Source organism: Chironomus tepperi, unplaced genomic scaffold (assembly GCF_022539635.2).
Source record: "Chironomus tepperi strain 1889 unplaced genomic scaffold, CSIRO-AGI_Ctep_v1 contig_176, whole genome shotgun sequence".
NCBI lineage: Eukaryota > Metazoa > Arthropoda > Insecta > Diptera > Chironomidae > Chironomus > Chironomus tepperi.
The window spans coordinates 208,629-223,475 of NW_027226298.1; the positions used below are offsets into that span (position 1 = coordinate 208,629).

Sequence of the window (14,847 nt, forward strand, 5' to 3'; positions counted from 1 at the left end):
CATTATTGTGGTGAAATGGTGAGATTTACCATTGATAGTACGTTACTTACTAAGAATTATCCAATTTGTCGGCACCGAATTTCTCTGAAATTATGAATGAAACATATAATTAATAAATGTTATATCATTAATTTAGGCATTATTTATGAGAAAAGAGTAAGAAAATTGCATGACACATTTAAAAAGCTGCCAAAAATCAGTTTTAAAATATAACAATGGAAATTGTCCGTTCAGTAAGACTTCATCTCAGTTCAGTTTAAATATCAACGATTCATAATATTTTTATTTTGCTATGTGAAAAATAGTATTTTACGAAACATGAAATGTGAAACATTGCAAAAAGAGAGCAAGAAAAAAAGTTAATTAACTTGTGCTTGAATCAATGCATAATCATTAAAGTGATATAAGAAAATTTACACAAAACAGAAATTGCGACTAAAAAAAAGTTCTTTGTGAAGTTTTTTTTTTTGAAAATTTGGCATAAAAAATTTTATAGAACAAAAAATTAAGGTACAAAGGAATTTCCTTCTACGCATTTAGTGTTTTAATAAGCGAAAAATTTAGTAATTGGATTAAAATTAATTTCTTAAGGGAGACGACAAAGGTGAGTTAACATCATAAATCCCTTTAAAGAGCTTAAATATGCTTGAAATAAAATATAAAAAAAATGGAAATACCTGAAATGGAAGTGTACTGAAAAATAATCAATAATATTGCAAACTAGCTTTTTTTGCAATCAAAATCAGATGTGGAAAAAGTGAATGTCTTCCTGGACTTTAATATAATTACGTACAGATTATTAATTTTTTTCTTTATTCGCTCATATTTTCCCTACCCACATTCTCATTTCTTATGTCATATTGGTAAAGTTTTCCAATAAGTCAGACGAATCACACCTAAATTTTATACTGTAATTAGTAGCAAAATAAACAAAAAATTGCACATTTTGTGAAATAAAGAAAGCTAATAAATTATCAAGTCCCGGAAGAATCTAATGAAATGGAAAACAGCCGTACACTGTACTCTGGCTGATCAAGAGTGCATGTATATTTGCGAAGTAAACATCTCATAAAATACAATCACATCAAAATATATATATTCCCTTCACTGAGCAGCTTGTAAACTTTATAACAAAAGAAACATATGTAAAAAAAATCGGTATATATATTCTGTATAGAAGCTAAATTAAAATACGTTCTAAAAATAGAATTCCAACTTTTGTCATGAATTTTTGACAATGTTCTTGTTTTCCGCAGAGCCGGAATTTTTCATCTTTATTTGTTTTGTATTTTTTACGAATTGCTTGTCAGCTTAAGAAGAGGAATAACAAATTTAAGGATTCGTCTTTTTTTTTTATCTTATTCATATTTGCTCTGTCAAGACAAATTGATGACATTCTTTATTGACCTTACTTCTACAGATAACAGTAACTCCCCCGATCGACACAAGTTATTCATTGCAGCCAACTGGTTATCATATGATGGCAATTTTCATATCAATTGCCATAAAAATTCCTACTTGAACACCATTTGACTGCCATAGAGAACATGTGCCGATCGGACACTTAAGATAAATGTATTGGAAAAAAGCTCAAATCGTCGTCCAAAAAATTTGGAATTCGAGCTAGTATGCCGGTTTAATGCATGTAAATCTAATACATATTTTAATGACGAGACTAGTCTAGACGGATTCAGGTGCTTTTTCGCTTATTCTTGTCACACCAACTCAGTTTGTGTATTCGCGTCACACAAATTGTAGCTAGGTACATTGCATTCCTATACGTTAGGCTTTGCAACTGTGCAGAGTTGGAAAAAGGGCAAAAAGTCATTAGTGACAAATTATCAAATTAAAAAATCAATGACGAGACTCAATAAATCTCTTTAGAATCCTAACTACACCTTAGTCCAGTGGTGCACAACCTTTTTTATCCCATGGCATCGCTAGGTGGCAATCTATAACCGAAATCGTTGACGACATGCGATTCATGTCATTTACAAGAGCACTAGAATGCCGCGACACACAGGTTGTCCACCACTGCCTTAGTCTCCTCAGACAGTATATATTCTAGTAGCAATTATCAATAATAAATTCAGAATCATCAAAAATCTTCCAAAAAAGATTCAAAAAACGTATTCTAGTGGACGAGCAGGAAGTGTTTTGCATGCTATCGTGTGAATTTTAAACAAAAATTTACTCCGTCTTGTTCTTTGTATTATAATTAATCTACATAGTCGCTGTTGGTAGAGAATTAAAGTATTCTCCAATAAATCTTTCTAGTTTTATATTATTAAAAAAATATATTTTTTATCTTTCATGAAAAACAGAAGTAAGATATACGATAGTAAATAAAATGATTACATGTATTTATGTGAAAATTGCTTTGTTTTCATATTTGTGCTGACTGCGTACGTCCTCCGTGCAATAAAAATTGTGAGCAAGAGATCTTTATCTTTAGTAAATAAGTACTGTGGCGCATTTCTTATTCTTAATATTGCTAATTCTATTAGTTGGATATAAAATTAATGTTCATGATTCATCAACATGACTGAATATAAAGTTAATTATAGCTGGCACTTTTGATGGATAGTATAAAGTACTGTGGAAAAGCGATTAACTTTCGTGAGATTAATTAAATCTAATCTACTCCGCAGTTCAGCCACAAAAATATAAATATTTTGAGACATTTTTCCTTATCACTCCGCAAAATTATCCGAATAAAACTGGAATTAACCATAACTTAAATCTTATTATAAGTCATACGTTGATAACGATTGACGATTAATAAGCAAGTTTAATGGAATTGGATGTAGGGAAATTAAACGTACTTTATGTGAGCGGATCACATTCTGACCTATATTAAAATTATAAACATTTGCATCAGATGTGTGTGCAATTTATGAAGCTGTTTGAAATATCTTGATCATTGTATGATCGAAAGGTTAATAAGTGGATTCAGTTTAAAATATTATGAAAATTACTCTATTTAACTATATAATTTGATATTCAAATTAGGGAAAGATTAAACTACTATTAAAAATGCAGGAATTTCATTTAGATTGTAATTTTAATTTGATGTAGCTGTGGTTGATTGCTCAACATATCCGGGATAACCTACCGAGGGACACCCTACCCGGGGATACCCTATCCGAGGTTGAGCTTTCCTAGAGAAACCTCCTACCCCAGTTCTTCTTCAATTCTAGAGTAACATTCCCAATCCAGTCCTAGAGAAACCCTCCTGTTCAACTCCTAGGGTATCTCGGATAGGATGGGGTAGGTTAGCTAAAGACAGCTAGGAAAGGATGGAACAGGGTAACCTAAGGTAGCTAGGATAAAATAGGTGGGATACTCTAGTGTTGCTAGGATAGTGAAGGTAGAATACCTTAGAGTAGCTAGGATAGAGTAGGTGGGATACCTTAGGATACACTAGTGTCCCGTGGCACACAGTTCAGACAACACTGTTATAAAATCTTAAAATGGAACCTAAACCTTTGATTGACCTTTGCTAGAACAGTAAATATAATCCATAAAATGACAATTCAACAGTCAATCTAATATCCCAACCCTGCCTACCGCAACATTGTTGACACTTCAGTCTAAAAAGGGAGTCATCAGATATGTGGACACTCATAGATAACGAAAAATTCCCAGATTCAATAATTATCTTTCGAGGAACTATAGATAACTATGAAATTCAATGCTTTCAAGGCTTTTCTACTCATATAACTCCAACAGACTGCCACTGTTTTTCGATAGAGTTGTCTGAACTTCGTCGAGTGAAAACGCGATCTCCTCATTTTTGCAATATTGAAGGTAAATATTTATGATTTATGGAATAAATTAAAGGATTCAATATTGATCCGGTGCGAGAACCTTATTTATTATTTGGATATGCTATTTTCACCCAGAAAATTGGCCAATTTATAAAAAATGTAATAACTGAAATGCAATAAATTAACGGATATCTCTCATATATAAGTGTCATTGTTATCTGAGTACTTAGTGCCGTCATCAAAATTCAATTAAAGTAACTAACTCTTCGATATGCACTAATGCGGAAACTTTGTTTATATTCTATAAATAAGTATTTTCAAGTGGCATTTGAAAGTGAAAAAAAAAAATATTTTATCATTTAAAGACGAGCCGCTGTGTGCAACGCACGATTTTTTCCGTATTTATATTTTTATCACTCTCTATCATATAATGATTCTATTTTTATCGCTTGCTGCCTTTATTTCACATCAACAAATTTTTTGTTTATTCGAGTCATATTTGACGCGAAAAGAAACTCTGAGACTTAAAATCATCCCAAGCACGTGCATGCTTGTTTGACCTTGAGAGGTTCTTTAAAGTAACAGATTGTAGCTTCACTATCGTAAATTAGATTAAACAAGAGGAGATAAGAGGACTTAAAAATATCGCTACAGTAATCGTGAATCATTCTCAAGTAGTCAAGCTTGCTACTTAACAAATTTGTTTACATCTGGCTGGATGCTTACTTATCTAATTTCAGTCTTACTTGCCATTCTGTTTATAAGTTTCGCAAATTTGCATTAGTCACCTGATATAAAGTAAATATACATGTTGATATTTTTATTACACTATTATTAGCTCTTACATTGGTGTCTGCTTGCTCAACGTTGCGTCTTATATTGATTTTCTATTTTTATTTTCACTTTGACATCGGGTATCAATAGCATATTGTCGATATTCCTATTTCTCTAACCTATCACAACTTGCAATGACAAAAAGGTAATAGGGGGTCGTTCATTTATGGTACTAAAATTTAAATGTCTGGTCTTATCAGGAATATATGTCACTTTTAGGTACCGTAGTGCCATGAAAGCATGCTATTAGCCTGTTAGGGTGAAATTAATGTTTCGTGACATGGAATGATAAGAAATTGGTTGTTTATTATGGCACATGATACAGTCAGTCATAAAACATAATGCAGCTTGATTTATTGCTATATAGATTAACCCAATTTACTGATATACTGACATCATAAGTGAACAACCCCCAAGTAAATCGCAGAATATTAAATTCATACAATGGTACCATGAGTACAAAAAAATATTCAAGCATAGCTATAACATTTTTTTTGCAGTCTTGATGACGTGAGTTATTTCGTGCAGAACACAAATTAAATATATCAACTGTATTCCTTTCAGTATAATTGCTATCCGCCAATAAATTTGTTATTATAGCTTCTCAACCCAAACAAAATAACACATTTGGAGTGAAATTCTTTCGGCAATGCCTGCACAATCGTGCTTTAAATTTTGAATTAACAAAAAAGTTTAAAAATACTTTAGCGTAGCTGAATGATTTTTTATGCCATCAACTTAATGGCAGAAGCAAGAAAAAAAGTTCATTCATAAAAGCATAAAAGCATTCCCCACAAGAGGTCAAAAATCATTTAATTCCGTTTATGCTTCACCTTACATACAAGCAAGGAATATGAAAGCATGAATGAAGGAAAAAATCGATAGCAGAAAAAAATGGCAAGCTTAACATGACGTGAGAGAAGAGAAAAAAAAAATATTTAGTATGAATGAAATTGCTGGCATTTACGTATACACATCCATATGTTTTATATTTTTGTTGTTCAAGCATCGAGTGCTGATTCGCTACCCAAAGAAATTGTGTCAAAATTTAAATTTAGATCTAAATGATTTGAGCGTGTATATGATTAGATATGATAAACAAATGGGACTAATTTAGTGGGTTGGAACTGAGTTGTAGATTGATATAAGGTTTGGAAATAAGGAATCGGTCATTGGATGACTATACCAGAGCTCGAAGTCGACTCGACTACATATAAAATTAGGTTCCATGCAAAATCCAAGTCGACGTCGAGCTGTGGATCATGCAATAACTCTAATGCGGTGTTCTCCAAACTTATTTATGTCAAAGCACACCTTGTTGGTAAACAACGACCGAAATTGTTGTGCCACAGCACACAGTTTGAACAACACTGCTCTAGTAAATAGTAAGGAATACGTTTTGAAACTAATCTTAGATGTGTGTATGTATCTAGGACAGTTGTGTAAATAACTTAAGCACTGTTCTTTATGTCTAGTTAGTGACTCGAAATAGTTGGTTTGTTGGAACCAGTCATCTCCGAAAGGGATATAAGGTAGAAATGGATAGGTGCTTTCTAATACTGGCTTTAACAATCTGTAATGAGATCTATGTCACACGGGATAAGGGACGGGAAATTACTGTTGCCCCAAAACCCTAGACATAAGATCGACTAATAGCTCCCTACCTATTCCAATCGAAAGAGAATATCAGAATACATCCTTTTAAGAACCAGAAAATACTCGAAATACCCGAAAAGTGGCGCATCCATGAATGCTTCACAAAATTTACTAAACAAGGATAGACAGGAATGAACTGCGTCATTTTCTGTTCTGCATGCAAATAATCTTCTTATTTCGTGTATGATATATCAAATCAAACAAATAAAACTTGTGTTGTTAAGAAAATAAAACAACTAGATGACACGAGCATCTCCTTATGTATATGCTGAATGTAAACAACACTTTAAAAATATTTTTCGTGCATGTGAGACAACTCATCATGTGAATATTTGAAATTAAGAAGTTCATTGCTAACATGATAATAAAAAAAGAGAATTTAGAACAAACATTCAGGAAGTGATTATTGTTTATTCAATTTCTGTACTTTATGTCCAGCATAAATCTTTCATCTATAAGCAATTTGCGTCGTCATTTCTAATGAAAATAGCTAGAACGTGCTTTAACAGATGATCATGGTAGTTTTGTTATTTCGTAATAAAGTTGAATGACTTCTCTATGTGCTATATCTGTATATATTTATAGATTTTGAACAAGGCGAAAAGAATTTGCGCCGAATATTATTCCTTTGATTTTCTTTACCTGATAACTATTGTAATTGTTATGTACATATTTAAAAGAAGCTTTAGCTTCTTACTGAGTGTTGAATTCTGTGTAAGTTAATTGATTTTTTTGCGCATTACAAAATTTTTTTATACGTTTCTACATTTTTTTGCGTGTTACTTCATGGGGAACTTATATCTTCAAAAGAGATTTATGGATTTGCCTATTTATTTGATTTTGACTGTGTCGATGGATATTTCCAAGTTTTTAAATAATCAATGCTTACATTGATCTAATTACAGATTTTGAAAGAACAAACGGCAATGTTAAAATGGACAACGAGCAACCTCATCAAGAACTGGTAAAATGTGTATTGGTTGGTGATACAGCAGTAGGAAAAACAAGGCTAATATGTGCACGAGCATGTAATAAACATGTCTCATTATCGCAACTATTGACGACTCATGTACCGACTGTATGGGCGATTGATCAGTATCGTATTTATAAAGATGTTTTAGAAAGGTCTTGGGAAGTTGTAGATTCCGTTAATGTGTCACTTAGGTTATGGGATACTTTCGGTAAGTGTGTTAATACTTTCATTTTGTTTATGCATGCATATTGACAGCTTCTATTTCAAACACAAAAGGTGATCATGAAAAGGACAGAAGATTTGCATATGGACGTTCAGATGTTGTTCTACTTTGCTTTTCCATAGCAAGTCGTATTTCATTAAGGAACTGCCGTCTTATGTGGTACAATGAAATTCGAAGATTCTGTCCTCAAACTCCAATTATTCTTGTTGGATGTAAAAATGATCTTCGATATATGTACCGTGATGAAACTTATCTCTCATATTTTGGTGATCGTAGTCCATTTGTTCGTGCGGCAAGAAAAAATGATCTCGTTTATCCTGATGAAGCACGTGCAGTTGCAAAGGAACTTGGAATACAGTACTATGAAACTAGTGTATTGACATATTTTGGAGTGAATGAAGTCTTTGAGAATGCAATACGTGCTGCACTTATTAATAGACGTCGTGAAAGATTCTGGATGACCAATTTAAAACGTGTACAGAGACCATATTTGCAGGCACCATTTCGTCCACCCAAACCAGCTACTCCAGAGGTTTCCGTTCTCACTGGAAACTATTCCAAAGATATGCTTAGTATGTTCCATTCACAATGCTATACTGATCTCGTTTTGGTTGCTGGAAACATTCGTTTTGCTGTTCATAGATTTATGCTTGCAAGTTCTTCCAATGCATTTCAAAGGTAACTTTCGTGTTGATTTCAAGTAATTTCATAGAAAGTTGTAATTATCCATAATTACAGATTGCTTAATATGGACTTCACATCTGATTTATGTGCAAGAAGTTCCAGTGAATCTAGTATGGTAAGCTCCACATTTGGTGAGTCAACGACAGCTGATTTCAATGACGACACCGAGTTTTTAATAAGAACTGAACAGAAGCAGGCTTCAAATAGGTATAAATGGATATAAAATAGTTTTCTAATTTATTATTAATTAATTTTTCTTTATTTAGAATGTGGGAGCAATTAAAGAGACGATCAAGCTATCAAGCTCTGCCAACATTTGAGTCTAAAAAGGATATATCTCGTGATTTACACCATCCAATTTTTCAGCATATTCGAATTGTTTATGTAAAATATTTTTGGTATTTTTTAATTCATAATAAGTCATGCTTAGCTTAATATATTAATTTAGATGGACGAGGAACGTAATAGTATTACCCAAACACAAACAATTGTAACATTAAGTAAATTAGTAACTGCAAAAGCAATGCAACAATGTCTTATGTTTATTTATACGGGTACCATCGATAAGGAATATTTGGAGTTACAGGTAAGTCAATTATCCATTCTGTCACTTCTGATAATTTAATTTCGCCCTAAAAATTTATTATAATTTCTTAATAAGTCCTTCGCATCATTAAGTATTCAATGACTTTTCATGATTAATTGGACAGCGGTCAATTAGACGGAAGAAAATTTCATTAAAAAATCATTTTCAAAAATATTTCATTCTTTTTGTCGTTCTGCTAATCAACAAGTTGTTGAAAATTGTCAAACATGCTTCTCTTGTCGTTTATCATCATTTTATTGCTTCAAATCCCACCATTATTTTTCTTTCATTTTTTCTTTTGCTACTTATGATTTTCCAATTTTTTATTCTTTTTTTAAATCAAACAGACCGCTTCAATAGGATCTTTACTGGTAAATGAATAACAGAACAGAAATCAATGGTGTTTGAACAATTTTTTGTTCTTCTTTCTTTTGTTTGAACTTTTTCTTGATAGATATAGTTTGATTGTTGCTATAACTAAGCTTACCTTTAATTTTTTATTATTATATGATTGAATATATTAGTTTAGTAAATTTATTTGTAGTTCTTTTTAATCAATTTGAATGTCCATATGATTTCCTTTGTGTCACACTTTACTTATTTGTTCTCTTTAAATTTTTAGGAGGTACGTCAAGCAGCAGAACTTTTAGAATTACCACAACTTATAGTTCTATTATCAAATTCACAATCCAATGAAAGTTTCATGAATGACGAAACAATTCAGCATTATTCTGTGGTAAGTCAAATGATTTTTACTTTAAATTTAACGACTTTTCAAATTTCAAAAATTAACGAATTTTAAGTTTTTAAATTGAGTTTTTGAAAATTTAAAATATGAACTGAACGAAAATGAACTATTGGTTTACTGAACAGAATTTTGATCATTTTCAAAAATCAAAAATCCGTTAAACTAAACATTAATTCTCAATATTTCCCCATAGTACATGAAACAAAATCTTGAGAAGCAATCGATAGACAATGGCATGTTTGCAGACATCACATTCGAACTAGACGATGGAAAAATGAAAGCTCACAGATCGATGTTGGTAGCACGATGTGAAGTAATGCGAGCAATGTTCTCGGGAAATTTTGCAGAATCAAATGCGCATATAATTTGTTTACCTGGCGTAACCGAATATACATTCCATAAATTACTGTGTTATTTATATACTGATGAAATTCCACCAATATCTGCCGATAAAAGTTTAAATTTACTTGAATTAGCGAATCGTTTGTGTTTGCCGAGACTATTAAACTTGATCGAATGCCGCGTGATTGAAAATTTGACGAAAATATCCCAGAATGAGTCAATAGAGGCAATTGATTTATGCTTGAAGCTTCTTGAGCCTGTTAAGGTATGCTTAATCATTGATCTTATTGAATTATTGAAATTTATGTAATTTTTTACAGCTCCACAATGCACATCAATTAGCTGAATGGTGTATGTCGTATTTATGCGTAAATTACAACAGTATTTGCAGACATTTACCGAAATCACTAAAGCTTTTACATCCAGAAAATCAAGAATATTTACGAGAGAATCGCTGGCCTCCAGTTTGGTAAGAACTTAAGTCTATAAATCTAATCTTAATATTCTATTAATTGATTGGATTATTTCAGGTATTTGAAGGACTTTGATTACTACCAAAGATGTCAAAAGGAACAAAAGATAGAAATGAGTTTGAACAAAAAGAACTGCCATACAGATGATAATGGTTGCTTATGTTTCTCAGGAGGTAAGGAAGACACACATTTGGATCTGGTTTCTAGAGTTTAAGCATATTTAAGGTGTTCCTTCAAATATATCCAAGGCTCTATTTGAGGACACTAAAAAGAGATATATACTCTAAAAACCAGACACATTAGGGATGCATCTCAAATTTGTAACTAGTTACACCATCAATGGATGCGCCCAACTAAACGAGATTGAATGATGAAATAAATATGCACCTTAGAAACTCATAATCACGTTGCATGCATCTATCAGCTTTCATCATTACGATTCTGTTATGATTTTGTCTATCACACAAATTCCTCTGATTATTCGACTTATGATTGACTGTGCATTTTATCTCCATTCATTACTCTATTATTTTTACCTATCAATCTTATTTTATGATTTCATGCATATGTAGAAGAAGTAATCCATTCATTTTCGTGATAATTTCACGAAGTTTTCTTTTGGCTCACAGGTGGAAAGTCAAAGAATCGTTCAGCAACAACAAAGGTTGTAACATCACAAGACAGTACGAGTCTTCTAAGCAATCCAAATTCCGTAAATCAATTGGATCTTGAGGTTGCTGATCTCTGACATAGGTCAATGCACGGGCATCAATGGAGGTATATTCCATAAAAACAATATACAGTCAACGACACTAAAATCAGTTTTTTCATGTAAAAATTAAATTTTTGAATTTTTTTTTCTTTTTTTTTCCAATGCTTACATGGATATTATTTTTGAAATTTTTTCATACGTTATTTTTTTAAATTTCTATCGTAATCAGATCAATAAGATTTGTTGTCATTTTGCCCGTGCTTTTATGTCTTATATGCTCGATATTGAGTATTATGATAATTTTTCAAATTTACACATAATGGTAGCAGATAATTTTGCATATTAAAAGAAATTAGAGGACATTCATAATTATTTTGAAATTTGTTCATGAATCGTCTTGTGTATGGGAATTTTAGAGGTGTCTAGCAATTCTCAGAATTAGTTAATAATTTTAACATATTTTTATACAAAATTTGGACTTGAATTTTTTTAAAATTAAATTTCAAACTTAAATTTTTAATTCAAAATTTCTTTAAATTCAAGGATACAAAATCCAAAGTTTTAGGCTGTTCAAAATTTCATAATTAAAAGTTTTTAAAACAAAAAATGAGATTTTATATTGAGAATTGTGATGACAAAATGCATTTAATGGAAGTAATATTGAGGACATGTATAGAAATTAGTTTCAGGGAATTTGAGCAATATTAAGAGATTTTAAAGGAAAAGAAAGTGCATTTAGGATACAAAGGTGTAACTCGATCGACACAAGTTATTCATGTAATCTAAGTGGCGGTCACATGCCATCCAAGTGGCGGTCACATTTCAATCAAGTGAAAGTGACATGTCATCCAAGTGACCGTGACATGTCATCCAAGTGAAAGTGACATGTCATTCAAGTGACAGTGACATGTCATTCAAGTGACATGTTTAAGCACATGAATATTGTCACTTGAACGCCATTTAGCTGCCATGAATAATTTGCGTCGATCGGGTAAGTGACGTTGAAGATGGATTTTTTTTGGTAATTTTAATAAATTTCTTTCCCCTCTTTGATGACAATCCTTTAATTAAAAGGAGATAATTGAAGCTTCAAAACTTTGAACTTCTGAATGTGAATAAAAATTAGATGGGCATGTAAATAGCCAATGGAAGTAAAAATTTAATTAAAATCTAGTCAAATTTGGAATGTAAATGAAAATATTTTGGAAAAGGTTAAATAAAACTATATCAACAAAAAAAGTAAGCAGAACGCTTCACTGGCTGAAGACGTTGAAAAAATTTTTTATCCGCAAATGAAACATAATGAATAAATATTTTTTAGGATCAAATGATAAACGATATTGAAGCAAGGCTTAATTTCTTCGAAAAACCAAAACCTCAATGCTTTTTGCTTCAATGTCTTCCTTTACTTTATCTATTGAAAAACATTTATTAACAACCTACATATTAAAGAAAAATGAGCAAAAATGAAAATTTTAACTGCCGCAATTTGTGAAGTAAAGTTTTTATAATCCAATTGCTGGAATAAAGTATATAAAACATTTCCTTTTGTGATTAATGTAGAGGATGACGTTTGGATAATATTTCTATTATTTAGGCATAAAATGCATTTTGATCAAATGTCAGACTCTTTATTAATTGTGCTATTTCTACGTATATGTAGTTCCAAAAAAACATGATAAGAAATGCTTGATATAAAAAGTAAGAGAAATTTGTAGATTCTTGATTAGTGCCGAGTCTTATAATCAGCAAAATGCAAAAAAAGTATAAATTAATAAAATGAAAAAAGCTCAGCTTTTGTAACTAAATCTGGAACCAAAATCTGTTTTATTCTTTACTTTACAGATTAACAGTTAGCAGTGCTCACTGGATGTTTAGCGAGATGTCAATTTGACTATTTTGGAATGAAGAATTTGTTGGAACCAGTATGAGTTGACTAAAATTGAACTATGAATTGTGATTAACTGGCAATATCAATCCAGTACAATCGATTTTTAACAATAAACTCAAAAACCAGGAATGGTAAAAAGATTGATAAAAATTACCTTAAATATACAAGAATCATTATACGTTTGTATCTAAACTGAACAGTATGATCAATTTACAACTACTGAAGGCTTTCAACTTTACAATCTCTTCCAATTTTTAATAAATCAAAATCAATTAAATTTTTGTCCCAAAAAAATTAACTTGCCTTAAATCCTTTAGTTATCTAATAAAACTGATGATCTCTCCGCCTTGAAACAAAAGCTGATTGTGTAAGCACAACACTTTCACTTTGATATTTAGTATTATTCTTTTAGTTCCGCATAATTCACGATTTTTAGGTCCAACAATTTGAAAACACAAAGCACACCAAAATTTTAAGAATTTATAACGGCATTTTTGAATTCAAATTTCCAAAAAAATTTTTTTTTCGTTGATTTCGCCAAAATTATGTTTGTGAATTTAATATTGAGTAAAATTAAGGAAAAACCGTGAATTAAAGCTGAAATTTCATCTAAATTGAAGTTGAACCATGAAGGTAACTTTTCACAATTAATTAAGGACAGAACATTTTGATATTTAAGACATTTCGATTTTCAGAGAAAACTTGATCCATTTCGAAAAATTCCTGATGAAATCTGCGAGCTTATCCTGTCCTTCCTGCATGATGTTGAAGATATAAAAAATGCATCTTTAGTCAGTAAACATTGGTATAAATTGATTGGAACGTCAAAATCGTGTATGAAAAGGATTTACTTAAAACCAAAGGAAAGTCATTCGAATTATGAATTCTTTAAGAGTATTATGGACAGCACTCGAATTTATCAGAACTTGGAATTAAATGATCGCTTCAGAAAAGTTAAGAGAAATACTAAATATTTACGTCTAATGCGTGATGTTGTCACCAAACTAGCTCCAACGCTCGTTTCACTTAAAATATCAACTGATTTGATAATTAAAGTTGATTTACCGAGATTAAAGGAATTGGAGATTAATGGTTGCAATTATCATAGCTTAATTTCAGCAAATGGACTGCTCACAAAGACAAAAGGATTAGAAATATTGAGAATTGACAATTCGGACATTGACCATAAGTCAGTAAAGTACATAAGGAATTTTCTAATGGAAAATGACAGCTTGAAGGTGCTGAAAATTGACGATAATCGACCTTTACATAAACTGAATTCTAGTAACATAAAATTTAGACTCGAGGAGCTTTATTCAAGTCTTCTGACTCCACTCCCATATGAGTTCTACAAAGTGCATTCGGATAGTCTGAGAATAACAAACACTTCACTTACAAGAGATTCAATGATTTGTTTCATGACAAACTTCTCCAAACTTCATACTTTGACGTTAACAGGTTACTTTCATCGAGTGGATCCATTTGACATTCCATTCAACAGTACTATACGAACACTGAAATTTAATGTATCTGAATATTCCCTTCGAGATGGACAAAACAATTTCTTAATCGTCAATTTGATTGAAAAAGTTCGAAATCTGCAAGAAATTGAAATTACTTTTCTTAATAGGCAAATATTTCGCGCACTTATCAACCGCCAATCGCTCAAAAGTGTTAAATTTCGCAAATGTGATCTGGAACAACAAGACTATGATGAAATTCAATTTCAAGATAACATTAAATTTACAATGCTTTAAATTAATATTTTTTTTCGGTTAATGATATTCTTAATTCTTTGTTGCAAGCACTTTTGTTTTGCTTCTGTTAGAGATGTTTATATTAAGGTTCATTTTAGAAACTCTATTTGCTATAAGTATATGTTCCAATAACATAAATGTTAATAAATATTCGTTGAACATCTATTTAAAGTTTTTTGATGCTGGTTCATTTTTGTA

At 31.3% G+C, this 14,847-nt stretch overlaps 2 protein-coding genes across 4 annotated transcripts; both read left to right on the forward strand.

Annotated features, from left to right (window-relative positions):
* Positions 1 to 288: 288 nt before the first annotated feature.
* RhoBTB (Rho-related BTB domain containing) lies at positions 289 to 12,822 on the forward strand. 3 transcript variants are annotated; one of them, XM_070638625.1, is made up of 12 exons: positions 289 to 604; positions 7,166 to 7,441; positions 7,510 to 8,134; positions 8,195 to 8,347; positions 8,407 to 8,524; positions 8,589 to 8,726; positions 9,074 to 9,097; positions 9,349 to 9,462; positions 9,668 to 10,081; positions 10,137 to 10,285; positions 10,347 to 10,462; positions 10,901 to 12,822. In XM_070638625.1, exons 2-12 carry the CDS (start codon positions 7,195 to 7,197, stop codon positions 11,035 to 11,037), a joined length of 2,235 nt encoding a protein of 744 aa, XP_070494726.1. In that variant the 5' UTR covers positions 289 to 604; positions 7,166 to 7,194; the 3' UTR covers positions 11,038 to 12,822. The 3 variants fall into 3 exon arrangements, with proteins under 3 accessions (XP_070494726.1, XP_070494727.1, XP_070494728.1); XM_070638626.1 differs by having other exon boundaries at positions 10,919 to 12,822; XM_070638627.1 differs by lacking the exon at positions 9,074 to 9,097.
* A 534-nt stretch (positions 12,823 to 13,356) lies between these two features.
* On the forward strand, positions 13,357 to 14,657 carry LOC139089174 (uncharacterized). The gene is made up of 2 exons (XM_070638628.1): positions 13,357 to 13,525; positions 13,588 to 14,657. Exons 1-2 carry the CDS (start codon positions 13,520 to 13,522, stop codon positions 14,647 to 14,649), a joined length of 1,068 nt encoding a protein of 355 aa, XP_070494729.1. The 5' UTR covers positions 13,357 to 13,519; the 3' UTR covers positions 14,650 to 14,657.
* The last annotated feature ends 190 nt before the right edge of the window (positions 14,658 to 14,847 follow it).